At 36.4% G+C, this 13,752-nt stretch overlaps 2 protein-coding genes across 3 annotated transcripts in view; both read left to right on the top strand.

Annotated features, from left to right (window-relative positions):
• Positions 1–6,820: 6,820 nt before the first annotated feature.
• The window catches only part of LOC136030300 (phosphatidylinositide phosphatase SAC2-like), a 90,366-nt gene continuing 83,434 nt past the window's right edge, over positions 6,821–13,752 (top strand). For both annotated transcript variants that reach the window (XR_010618240.1, XM_065709176.1), the window contains exons 1-2: positions 6,821–6,902; positions 11,263–11,429. Coding sequence is in view for 1 of the 2 variants with exons in the window: in XM_065709176.1 (XP_065565248.1) it covers positions 11,330–11,429 (100 nt within the window). In the remaining variant the exon portion in view is untranslated. The remainder of the gene's footprint in view (positions 6,903–11,262; positions 11,430–13,752) is intronic.
• Positions 9,108–9,452, top strand: LOC136031553 (uncharacterized). Its single transcript, XM_065711249.1, has one exon. It carries the CDS (start codon positions 9,108–9,110, stop codon positions 9,450–9,452), a length of 345 nt encoding a protein of 114 aa, XP_065567321.1.

The following is a 13,752-nucleotide window of genomic DNA, read 5'->3' as shown; positions in this document are numbered from 1 at the left end:
TATATATATATATATATATATATATATATATATATATATATATATATATATATATATATATATATATATATATATATATATATATATATATATATATATATATATATCATATCATATATATCTATCTATATTCACAGGTGGGACGCAGGGACATAACTACAATGGCACGTAACGACTTAGGCGCGCGGGGGGGCTTGGGGTGGTGCGAAGCGCCCCAACCAACTAGGTGTTGGGGTGGCACTTTGCGCCACCCCAACAGCTAGTAATATATAATTATCAATATTTTAAGTATAATTTTTTGCCACTAATTATAATGTTTTCGCGGAAAATACAAGAACATTTTTTTTTATACAACAGCAACTACTTGGTTAATATTTAGAGGTTTGATTTTATGCAAAATTTTTTCTTTATGTTTTTTTATTACTGATGCAGGGCAGTGCCAAACATAAATGAAGAAACAAAATTCATTGTGTCATAGCAGACCACCTATACATTAGCAAAATTTTGTTACAATGGGGACTGGATATTAGTAGACACATTAGACGACCTCTGAAATCTCTTGTACTGCAATATACTCCCAGTTTCCAAGCCTTAAATATCTTCGGGAACAGTGATGTTTAATTGATGCATCTCTTGTGCGTCTAATATCTCATGTTTGGGTGTTTTCTTCTCAGTTCTAAGAGCTTTCCATAGTTCAACGTTAGCACTGCTCTTATTGTTATTCAAATGAGAAATAAAAAAAAATTATTATGATATTTTACCAGGAATTCGGTGAAAATAATCCATTTATTAACTTTTCAATCTCTGGTCTTCATTAGTGAAGAGTGGTATCTGCGATACCAAAGCCATTTTTATCATTGGCATTGTACTTATTATTTTATTGATTTCTGACCAGATAGAGGACTTTGTCTTTTCATTATGTATATTTGGGATTGTGAACGACATATTTATTCCTTGAAAGTCTATTATTTTTCTGCTTATTATATTTGTACTTTTTGTGATTAATGGTGTTTGTACAGTTGTCTCCTTGGTCACGAGCCGGCAACTTTGTTTTGTAGTTATTGTTCCAACAACCTGTAAAATTGTTTGGTTCGATAGTTGGGGTCAAATTTGGCGGTATTATTGTAGCAGGATAAGGTTCCTACTGTCTCTTTGGGCATAGTAAACAATCATAGATCATTTTGCATATTTATAAATATTTCTCTTTTTGTGCTTCCTATTAGAGATTATTAGATATATTCCATGAGGTAGAAAAATTTTCTTGTTGAGGTTCCTTTAGAAAAAACATCTAAGGTATATATTCCTATTTTCGCGTTATATATAGGTAACGTTAGTTGGCAAATTAAGTTTCGAATGAGATGCAGTCTTTTAATTATTGCACGTTTGCTAACGTTTGCTTTGTCTGCAATGTGGAATTCCCAGAATATACGTGTGGTCGATGAATATTTATTAGAGAAATTTTTTTCCAATGATGCTGATGCTCTGTAAGTGATCGTTTCTATATTATTATTGGGAGTAACAATGAGCTGTGGGGAGACTTTGTTACTTACTCTATTTTGTTGTTGCGTTTATTCTTCTACATAAATATTGGCATTTAAATTTATGTATTGGTTCACGTACATTATTAGCATTATTAGCTTCGGTACCTTTTATTATTTTTGGTATGTTATTTTTCCGTGTTACAATATTTGACTCGATTTGAGTTGGTTGAATTTCAGGTGGCATGGTTTTCGATGTGTCTTGAGGGATATTTGCATTATACTTGACCTGAGTTGGTTTGATATCCGTCAGTTTGGTTTCAGGTGTGTCTTGGTCCTTATTCGTAACATTTTTAATGTTTTCATTGGTCACTTTTCTATTAAAGATACTAGATAATATCTGTTTGCGCCACAATCCTTTAAAATAATCCATGTATTTGGTATTACATTTAATAATGCGTAATTTCCATCATAGAATTTCTTTTCCCTTGAAGGGGGTGTTGCTGGATCTCTTGTTTCTCCTGATTCTCTATATAATTTATTGAAATAGTAGGAGTTTTCATTTGTTGATATCTTTTGGATGTCTTTTTAGGTGTTTATCCCTTTGGCTTTGTCTGTTTCAGCCATTTTCTTGTCAATATCTCCTATTAATTTTTTTTTAATTTGAGTTTGGGAATGGGAGAAAATGAGATGTCCTTTCTTTTCTTCTGTGTATTCTTAATTGATTGCAGTCGTTTTTTGATCTTAGGAATTGAAAGAATTGATTCTTTCGGTGTATTTGTATTTTTCTCCAGTCTCATTACTTGCTTGAATAATATTTCAAACGGTTTAGGATCTAGTTTCATGAATATTTTCCATGCATTGTGACTGGTTAGAAGCGAATTTTTGTGCTTGAATATTACTCCATGTTTTATATTGTCCTGAGCATTTGTAAGAATAATTAAAATGCTCTTCAGAAAAGCTATGATCTTCATTTTGATTTTTAAAATTAACTTCATTAGTTAGCTATGTTTAAAATTAATTTTCTGTATTATACTAAGTTTTTTTTTAGTAATGGGGTTTGTAGATAGAATACTTTGGAAGTTACTCTTTTTATAAAAATTCAGTACTCTTGAGTCATAATTATTGACCATGCATCACATTAGTCATAGCATTCAACCACACATTCGATTTTTATTGACAACCCTGTATGGTTATACAAGAGACCCAAAGCAATGTGATTTACATATGTATATCTATATATATAAAAATAAGTTGTCTGTGTGTGAGTGTGTCTGTCGAGTGACGTCATGTTTGTGTGTCGACTGACGTCATGTTTTCGACTGACGAAATTACAGACCGGGACATCAGGACACAAATGACGACCGGGACACCGGCACATAGGGAATATAAATGACGACCGGGACACTCAAAGAGAAAGCGACCGAGACACAAGGAATTTTCGATTAGCAATCACCATCAACAAAGCACCGGGACACAAATGACGACCGGGACACAGGGAGTATAAATGACGACCAGGACATAAGTAAAAAAAAACTAAAAAATCTAAAAAAAGGTAAAAACTACAAAAAAAACTAAAAAGAAAAAAAAAAACTAAAAACTAATAAAAAAACTAAAAAAGCTAAAAAACTAAAAAAACTAAAAAAGAAAAAAAAGAAAAAAGGAAAAAATATGAAAAATAAAGGAGAAAAACAAAACTAAAAAAATAAAAAAAAAAGAAAAAGAAAAAAGAAAAAAAAACTAAAAAAAAGTAAAAACCAAAAAAAACTAAAAAGAAAAAAAGGGGAAAAATACAAAAATTTATTTCATCATATACCATTTCAAAAACGAATGTTTATACAGACCGGGACACCGGGATACAAATGACGACCGGGACACAGGGAATATAAATGACGACCGGGACACAGGGACACAACTACAACGGGGACGCCGGGGGGCACAGGGGGATATATAAATGACGACGGGGACACAGGGAATTTTTGATTAGCAATCACCAACAACAAAGCTCAAGGGCAATCATTAGAATCATGAGGTATAACTAAAAAAACTAAAAAAAGGTAAAAAACTAAAACCTAAAAAAAAAGACCAATTCAAAAACGAATGTATATACAGACCGGGACACCGGGACACAAATGACGACCGGGACACCGGGACACAAGGAATATAAATGACGCCCGGGACCCTCAAAGAGAAATCACATACTGGGACACCGGGACACAAATGACGACCGGGACACAGGGACACAACTACAACTGGGGACACCGGGGGGCACAGGGGGATATATAAATGACGACGGCGACACAGGGAATCGTCGATTAGCAATCACCATCAACAAAGCTCAAGGGCAATCATTAGAATCATAAGGTATAGATCTGAATACGGATTGTTTTCCCATGGACCATTATATGTTGCATATTCAAGAGTCGGTAAACCTGACAATCTATTTATATGAACAGACAATGGGACAGAAAAGAAACGTAATAATCTCTGTTCGTTTTAAGTTTCAATGCTACTCCTTCCTTTCATTTGAAAAAACGTTTTCATGTTTATTTGTCATTGTTTTCTCATAGTAATGCTAGAAAATCCTACGCCCTTTTCATTGAATTTTTCTTCCCCCATGACCGATTCCTCCAAGGAAAGATCCTCCAACATAGCCCCCTCCCCTCAGCCCCACCCCAAACAAAATAAAATCCCCCTGTAAACGTCTGTACACTTCCAAATAACCATTACTATGTGTAAACACTGGTCAAAGTTTGTAACTTGCAGCCCCTCCCCCAGGAATTGTGGGGGAGTAAGCAATCCCCAAAGACATAGTTCTTATGGTTTTCGACTATGCTGAACAAAATGGCTATCTCAAAATTTTGATCTGTTGACTTTGGAAAAAAATGAGGGTGGGAGGGGGCCTAGATGCCCTCCAATTTTTTTGGTCACTTTAAAAGGGCACTAGAACTTTTCATTTCCGTTGGAATGAGTCCTCTTGCGACATTCTAGGACCACTTGGTCGATACGATGACCCCTGGGAAAAAAACAAAAAAAAAACAAAAACAAACAAATAAACACGCACCCGTGATTTGTCTTCTGGCAAAAAATACAAAATTCCACATTTTTGTAGATAGGAGTTTGAAACTCCTACAATATGGTTCTCTGATACGCTGAATTTGATGGTGTCATTTTCGTTAAGATTGTAAGACTTTTAAGGGGTGTTTCGCCCTATTTTCTTAAATAATGCAAATTTTCTCAGGATCGTAACTTTTGATGGGTAAAACTAAACTTAATGAAACTTATATATTTAAAATCAGCTTTAAAATGCAATTCTTTTGATGTAGCTATTGATATCAAAATTCATTTTTTTAGAGTTTTGGTTACTATTGAGCCGGGTCGCTCCTTACTACAGTTCGTTACCACGAACTGTTTGATGAGAGATATTATAAATATTGTCTTTTGCATTTATTGGATTAAAAACTGAATTGGAGTTTAGAAATTGCAGTAACATAAAATTTGATTTTCCGAGTTTCCAAGATTAATAATTGGATATCTATTTTCATTAATTCCTTACGGTCGTCTTGATTGTTATAATATATTTGTTTTATGGCACTTGTCCGTCGGCCAAATGTCATATAGCGACCGCAATTTCTGTCGGTCCCGGTTTTGCAAGTTCAGGCACTTCCAGATAAGCTAGAGCGATGAAAATTGGCAGGTTCATCAGGGATCGAACCAGATTAAATTATAAATAGTTGCTCCCCCACCCCATTCGACCCTCTGGGGGGAGTGGAGACACGATTAATTTGGAAAAATTAGAAAAAATGTGGTAGTTTTAACTTATGAAAGGGTGATCGCATCTTAATTAAATTTGCTAATTAGAAGGACCTCGTGTCTCAGAGCTCTTATTTCAAATCCCGACCGGATCCAGTGACAGTGGGGGGAGTTGGGGGGGGGAGGGGAACTGAAAATCTTGGAAAATAATTAGAGTGGAGTGATCAGGATGAAACTTGGTGGGAAGAATAAGTACATGTCCTAATTACGTGATTGACCTAACCGGACCAGGCCGGTTCTCCGGTACTTTGGCGAATTCGGTGCTTCGAAACAAGCTAGGGCGATGAAAAATGGTAGGCGAGTCAGGGATCTGCACATATTGACATGATAACAGTCGTTCCGCCGCTTCGACCATCGGGGGGAGCTGAAGGGAAGAAACAATGGTGAAAATTGAGGTATGTTTTCTTACAAATGGGCGATCAGATCTTAATGAAACTTGATATATAGAAAGATCTCATGTCTCAGATGCTTCATTTTCAATTCAGATTGGATCTGGGGACATTTGGGGTGAAAGGGGGGAAACGGAATTCTTGGAAACCGGAAATCTTGGAAACACTTAAAGTGGAGAGATCAGGATGAAACTTTATGGGAAGAATAAGCGCAAGTTCTATATACGTGATTCACCTAACAGTACTGGATCCGATCTCTTGGGGGAGTTGAGAGGGGGGTTCCAGTGCTTTGGCAAGTTCTGTGCTTCTGGACGTGCTAGGAATAAAAATTGGTAGGGGTGTTGTGGACCAGCATAAATTGACATGATAACAGTCGTTTACCCGGCTCAACCATCTGTGGGGGGGGGGGGGCTGGAGTGAGGGGAAATCGTGAAAATTGAGATATGTTTATCTTACGAATGGGTGATCGAATCTTAATGATATTTGATGTATAAAAAGATCTCACGTCTCAAATGCTTCTTTTTCCATTCGGATCGGATCTGGGTAATTTGGTGCGTAGAGAAGGGGAATGGAATTCCTGGTAACCGGAAATCTAACGCTTAGAGTGGAGATATCGGGATGAAACTTAATGGGGAGTTCTAGATACGTGATTTACATAACCGGACTGGATCCGATCTTTTTGGAGGAGTTGGAGGGATTTCTAGTGCTTTAGCAGGTTCGGTGCTTCTTGACGGGCTAGGGCGATGAAAATTCGTAAGTATGTCAGGGATCGACACAAATTGACTTGAGAACAGTCGTTTGCCCGATTCGACTATCTGGGGGGCTGGAGAAAGAAGAAGTTGCGAAAATTGAGGTACATTTGTCTTACGAATGAGTGATCGGATCTTAATAAAACTTGATATATAGAAAGATCTCATGTCTTAGATGTCCCATTTTCAATTTGGATCGGACGACCATCACATTAGCTGTTCAAAAATGTTTTGTTTGTCCCTTAATTTAAACCCTCTCCCCCACACCTAAATGTAGGCTACAAAATCCATCTACTAACTCGACCTTACTCTTGATCCAAAAATCCTCAAACCATAAACAAAGAACAGCAAAATCGATAACTCTAGTACCGTGTCTAATTTTAAGTTCTGACTCGTCACAACTGCCGTCACAAATAAAAATTTAACGTTTAATGGAAGAAAACACTTAAAAGCTAAGGGCTAGAGTATTTCCAGTAAGTTGATTCAAAATTTACACCTCCCAGTAATAGTGCAATTAGGGGAATACATAGATTCCCCAGAAATCCAGAGGACAAAATGTGGAAATTCTGCAACAGCAAATGGCCAAGCTGGCAAAGTAGCCTATCAATGTCTCTAAAATCCAAGTGGTTTTACCTGATGATCCAGTTAATTTAATAAATGAGTAAATGATGAAATTCTAGTTTGGCTACTTTTTGCCATCTTGGAATGGGGTTAGGTTAGGAAAATGAAAATTTCAGTAGTGAATCCGGGGCCAAACACATACCCCTGGGAAGGTATTGTCAAGCTTTCATGTCAACCCTCTTTTGAATCCTTATTCTTAGAAATTTTTCAATTTGACAGGTCTCTAGCCTACCTATTGAAGCTTTGACTAAACATTTTAGCATTTTTTTTTAATTTTAAGAAATGTACTTGCAGATCTTTGAAACCTCATAGATTGGGATTAAGCAAAGTTTTGAAGCTGAAAACAGTTTTTTTTTACTTCATTTAAGCAGAAAATATGTTTTGCAAGGTTTCACTTTCATAACATAAAGATCTTTAGAGGTAATCAAAGGTCACTGCCCCCTAGAAAGAGAAGGAGTAGAGCTAGGTACTTCAAAAAAACCTTTTCAGGATAAACTGTAATCTATAGACCCATTCCTGAGAGTTTTATTTTCCTCACCTAACCCCTTTCCAAGATAAAAAAAGTAGCTACACTAGAATTTTACCTGAACAAATTATAAATATGCTAGTGAAAAACTAGTGAAGAATTAGTTTGTTTTTCTAAGCCTAAGAAAACAAAAAGAAACTCAATTACAGGCTTGGATATAAATTGGGAAAAAGCTTGGCTAAAAAAAATAATAGAGACTGATATGCAAGAAAATGGAATAATAAGTAATAAAATAGAGATCAATAGGGCCACTACAGTCCTAAAAAAAACTTCCTCCAAGAAACCAAGAGAATGATAGAGGAAACTAATTTAGGACAAATTTTCAAATAATTCAACAATAAAAGATATGCCAACCACCCACATCAAACACCCTATGCCACCGATCCAGTTCACAGCTTGTGATACTTACAAGCGCCTAAAAACTTTGGACCCATCCAAGGCAAAGGGACCTGATGGCATCCATCCTAGGTTGCTGAAGGAGACCGCAGCTGAAATAGCGGAACCCCTGACAAGAATATTCCAGATGTCAATAGCTTCCAAAACTATTCCCTCTGACTGGAAAACAGCAAATGTCATGCCAGTTTTCAAAAAAGGACAGAAAGATAAACCACAGAATTACAGGACCCATCAGCCTGACTTCTGTCCCATCAAAAGTCATGGAAGGCGTCTTAAATGATGCAATCGTTGCACATCTGGAAACTAACAGCCTGTTATACGATGGACAACATGGTTTCAGGAAGGGTCGCTCTGTGGAGACAAAACCTAATTCAATCATATGACATAATCACCAAGATGATTGAGGAAGGCCTCCCAGTTGACGTACTCTTGCTGGACCAAGCCAAAGCTTTCGAGAAGGTAGTACACTCGTACCTGGAAAGGAAACTAGAGTTCTATCAACTCCACCAAGATGTAAGGGAATGGATTATCCAGTTTCTCAAGGATAGAATACAGAGGGTGATGATGTATGATGAGGAGGGGAATCAAATCATGTCAAACCCAACTCCAGTGCTCAGCGGAGTTCCGCAAGGAACTAAACTGGGACCTACCCTCTTCAACATGTTCATCAATGACTCAGCCCAGTCAGTGCAAAATGACCTTAAACTGTTTGCAGACGACTCGAAATTGTTTGGCCCAGTCGCAAACAACCAACAGTGCGCAGCTCTGCAGGCAGATCTGCACACCCTCAACAACTGGTCCTCTTCCTGGTCCCCTCGAGTTTAATGCTGAAATGTGCAAAGTCCTACATCTTGGCCCTAAGAACCCAGGAATGACATATACAATGACAGATCGTACTGGGGAAGCTCATAACTTTGGAAACCTGTCACCGAAGAAAGAGACCTTGGGGTCATTGTTGATGACAAAATGAAAATTCCATAGTCACAGCAGATACCTAGCTGCAAAAGGCAACAGGTCCCCTTGGTCTCATCAGACGTAATATCACCAGTAGATCTCCCAGGACAATCAGGAAGCTATATACAGGGACTGGTCAGACCGCAACTTGAGTACGGAGTCTCTCTTGCCGTTCCCCACTATGTTGTGGACAAGAAGATCCTTGAGAGCGTTCAGCGGAGGGCTACAAAAACTACCAACCAAATGTAAGAACCTCTCGTACCCTGAACGCCTCAAGAAACTCAAGCTCCCAACCCTGACGTACAGGAGGAAACGCGGAGATGAAATCCTGACCCACAAGCTGCTGGAGAATGGTGTCACACCAGGGCTTTTTAATAAGTCGTTCTCTAGCCACACCCGGGGCCACACCAAGAAGCTCCAGCAACAAAGAAGCTCACGGAGAGAACGTTCCAACTTCTTCTCAACTCGTGCTGTTCCACTGTGGAATTCCCTTAGTGAAGAAACAGTTCAGTCCAAAAACTGTTGACAACTTCAAAAAAGCAATTGACCGAGACTGGGCAGCGATGGAGTGGAAACTACACTGGGAGGCCAGTGGATCTACTCAACGGAACTAGACAACGCACTTCCACCTCCATCACTCAACCGGCGAATCTACAGGATGTTCACCCAACCTTATTCGCCGGCCAGTGCGATTTAAGGTAATTTAAGGTAAAAGATAGCCTACATGGCAAAATCTCAAAATCTATACTGGCTAAAAATTCATGTTTTCTGTAAAAAGGGTGGCATAGATTTCACAGTTCCATAAGTTAAAATGAAGATTCTTTTAGACAAAAAAAGAAAAGATCCTGGACATCCTTATAAAATACCAAGCAATAAAATTATTGATAAAATAAACCAACCCCTAATGAAAGACTTTGCTCTAGAAGAACTTTTAAATGGGCTACTTTAAAGAAAATAAAACCAAGAGGAATTGGTCCTGACCAAATACACTACCTAATGCTATAAAATTTACCAGAGGAAGCCAAAAAATTTGCTCCTGAGGCTTTTTTAACAAGTCTATGAAAGAGGGGTATGTCCCCAAAGAGTAGAGAAAGACATCTATTATCCTAATAACTAAAATGAGAAAGAAATCTTCTAGCCCAGATTCATGTAGACTCATTTTTCTTAGATCTTGCCTCTTTAAATTAATAAAACACTTTATAAAGAATAGAATTTTTGGCTTAGAATTTTTGGAATTAACCTCTGGCAGCTTGGTGGCATGATTAGCTGTCAGTACTAGTACATTGCTAGTTCTGGTTTCAACACAGACTGTATTTTTTTTGTTCTTGTTTAGTAACCCATCTGGTTTTCAGAAATATGATTTTTTCTTTAATTGGGTGTAGAAAGTTTTTCTTTGCCATTGGCTATATTGCTGCTGATAGTAATCAACTCACAACAATGTTTTGGTCAAGACCGCCTCAATATGCAAATCTCCTGTTGTAATTGCTATTCTCTTCTCAATGTGCAAAATGAAAATAATCAAAACACAATATCCTTTGATTAACTGATAGAATTGCTGTTCTTTCCAGAACAAGTGAAATTTTAAACAAAATTGCTGCATTGTAATTCAGGCATTCTTTTCATTTAAAACAGGTTGCTCAAGCAACACAAAGCCTAATGGATGTATTCCATATGTAATGTTTGCGCTTTTTCTTGGCAGGACTAGTAAAGAACAAATTGCTCTGTTATTGCTACCCTAGACACCCTTTAAAGTATTTTAGTATAGTGTCATTCATGGCTGTTACCTACAATTATGATGCTATTCTTAAACCTGCAAGATGTAGGTTTTTTTTTGTCAAAAAAGTGATTTTATTTTTAAATATTTTGCTTTGTTAATTACAAAGGCACATAAATGTAGCAATTTAAATGAAGCCTTAAAAGACTCTCTATGATGTTTCAGTGCCCTGCTAGCTGCAGACCAAAAAAAAAGAAAAAAAATGGAAAAAAAGTGCATCTCCTGCAAAAAAATTATTTTCCTTGTGTTCAAGCCAATGAATTTTCCTTGATATTAAAGCCAAGGGACTGTAAATTTCCTATACAGGGTTTTTGGCTAAGGCAATCCCAGTGGCGCACTTTTTATTTCAATGCAACACCGTTTTTAGAGGTTTCAGGCTTTTTTTTGGTAACTGTGGGTTGTTTTAGCCCTTTACTAGGTTGAAGTTAATGCTGCAGCCACAATTTATATTAAAGGGAATAAAAAGGATCCAGAAAATATGTGGATTTTAGGTCACTTGCATGCTCTATTGCTGTATCATCACTCTTGTTTCTTTTATTATTTGCCTTTTTCTTTCTTTAAGCTAAAATTTGCCTGCAACTCAAGGAATTCAGCTGTAACTTGGGACATCAACACACATTCTGAAGTTGATGGAAGTACTATCATCTAGAGAACATATCATATTTTTAGATGGAAAAAAATCGTTGTGGTTTGAAAAGCACAATTTCAGTTCATGCTCATTAAAAGAGGGTAAGTCTTGGATAATCCATCATAGCTCAATAAGGAAAAATAATTTTCAGAAGTGCCCCAAAAATTGCATCATCAGATAGGCTGTTATTATTATTCATTTTTATTTTTTTTGGGGGTATGGTGGGTGTCTAAGGAAGTTCCCTATTGTCTTAACTGTTTGGAATTTTGCTTGTTTCACTTGACGTCTTGGATTTGCTACTAAGACATTGGGAATGCTTAGGAGGAAATTTCAGTCAATGTTGGTATTACCGGAACAATTTTTTTGGGTCATGAAACTATTGTTAAAAGATGCATTTTGACTTTTTGAACATCTTTTCTCTCTTGCAAAACTACCGTAAACTCACCGTTATGCAGTTATTCAAACTGAAAGTTGGTCATTTTTCTGTTAATTTCCATTGTTTTTAGTCTTTTTTCTCTGTAAGATCTATCGCGCTATTGTTTATTTGTTTATCGTTTATTTGATGATAATATGTACAATAGGAATAGATATTAGATAGAGGTTAGGTTAAGTACATTCCAAAGGCAAATTATTTTAGGCTGATTCTTTCATAAATAAACTTCTCTCAATCAACGAAAACGGAAATGATTGCAATTCTATATGTATAAATACAAGAATATTTGGGCTGGAACATCTCCATAACGGTGAGTTTGCAGTAGTTTTGCAAGAGAGAAAAGATGTTCAAAAATTGAAAATGCATCTATTAACAATAGTTTCATGACCAAAAAATTGTTCCGGTAATACCATCATTGACCGAAATTTCCAACTGAATAGTGATTTTTATCTACAAAACTTGACATAGACGTCAAAGAATTAAATCTGATCAATGCTAGCTAATTGTCACATCCTAAGCTCCCTCTAAACGTTCCCTAAAAGTTTCATGTTAATACCCTTTGTGTCATTAGTTATAGTAACCATAGAAGTAGTATTAAAAGTATGCATGTTCTGGCTAGTGTCTTGTGGCTTAATAATCTAACCCTTCCTGAGATATTGCTTTGTCACCCTTTTGAACATCCACATGCTCATAGTTCGTTTTGATGTAGTTTAATATGAGCCTAAATTGTCCCTGAAAAAGCTTCAGCTTAATTGATTAAGCTTCAAACTAAAGCTCTGAAGCTTTCTGAAGCATTGCTGATACGTCCTCTTGACAACCTATATGGGCATAGCGTGTTTCGAGTTGTTCAATACAGTTTCGATATTGCCCAAGATTTTCGTCTTAATACCCTTAGTTTTATTAGCAATAGTAGTAGCACCGTAGCAATAATTGTAGCAGTAGTGGCAGAATTAATAGTAGTAGCAGCAGCATTAATAACAGCAGCAACAGCATTAATAATAGTAACATCTTGCACATCTTGTATTTTGATCAGTTGAATATTCCCCTGATGATGCCCTGTAAGTTCCACCTTGATACTGTAAACTATTCCAAAAATATTGCTGATGTACCCTTTTGATCCCCTTTTGGCACCCTTTTTATCTTAATACTCTTTAACTTTACAAGTTGTTGCAATTTCAGTAGTAGTAGTATTAGTAAAAATACCCCTGGATTTCTCCCCACTCCTTGATTTTAGAAATACCTTTTTATTTGGTATTTTCATTGAAACAAAATACCCCATCCCTAGATTTAGTATAAATCTAGAATTTGGCTCTTGAGAAGGAAACATGTTAAAAATCAATTGTTACTTCATAATGTGTAGGATAATTGTAGTTAAGACATTTCAACTCCAGTTCCACTATACTTTACCAGGAGCCCCCCCCCAATGTGCAAATATATAGCCCAAATTATATTTTTTCCGTGGGTTTTGCCATGCATCACTCTTGTTTTAACCCGTAACATAAAATAAAAAACATATTCAAATTAAAGATAAAAAATTAATGGGAAAAACACATTTTTTAAAACAAAAGTATTCTTTTTGGGTGCCATATGACACTTTATGATTGCCTTATTAAGTTGAATTTATAAAAATAAATTAAATATAGCAGTTGGTTCATCAATGAGCTCATAATTAGTCCTCTATGATGTCCATGTGTCTGGCCCAGCCTTTCCATTCCAGACATGCCACCATAATTGCTCTTTAGGTATACCATGTGGTACCTTATGATGGCTTTTTCTAGTCTAGTTTGTAAAAAAGATACGATATTAGAATTAGCCATGTTCCAGTGCTTTGATAGCAACAAAGAAATACAGAAAACATATCACTGATGCCCATGCAAAAAATGATTTTTCTTGTTGTTCAAGAAGAGGGGTTGTAATTTTCCTGTATAAGGTTTCGACCATTGAGATTTAAAGGGTATATTTTTTTTATTTACTCGGCACCATTTTTAAAT

Source organism: Artemia franciscana, chromosome 1, assembly GCF_032884065.1.
Source record: "Artemia franciscana chromosome 1, ASM3288406v1, whole genome shotgun sequence".
NCBI lineage: Eukaryota > Metazoa > Arthropoda > Branchiopoda > Anostraca > Artemiidae > Artemia > Artemia franciscana.
This window is presented reverse-complemented; position numbering and strand designations above follow the sequence as displayed.

Coding starts and splice junctions, on each gene's coding strand:
- LOC136031553 (XM_065711249.1), top strand. CDS start 9,108: ATGTTGTGGACAAGAAGATCCTTGAGAGCGTTCAGCGGAGGGCTACAA.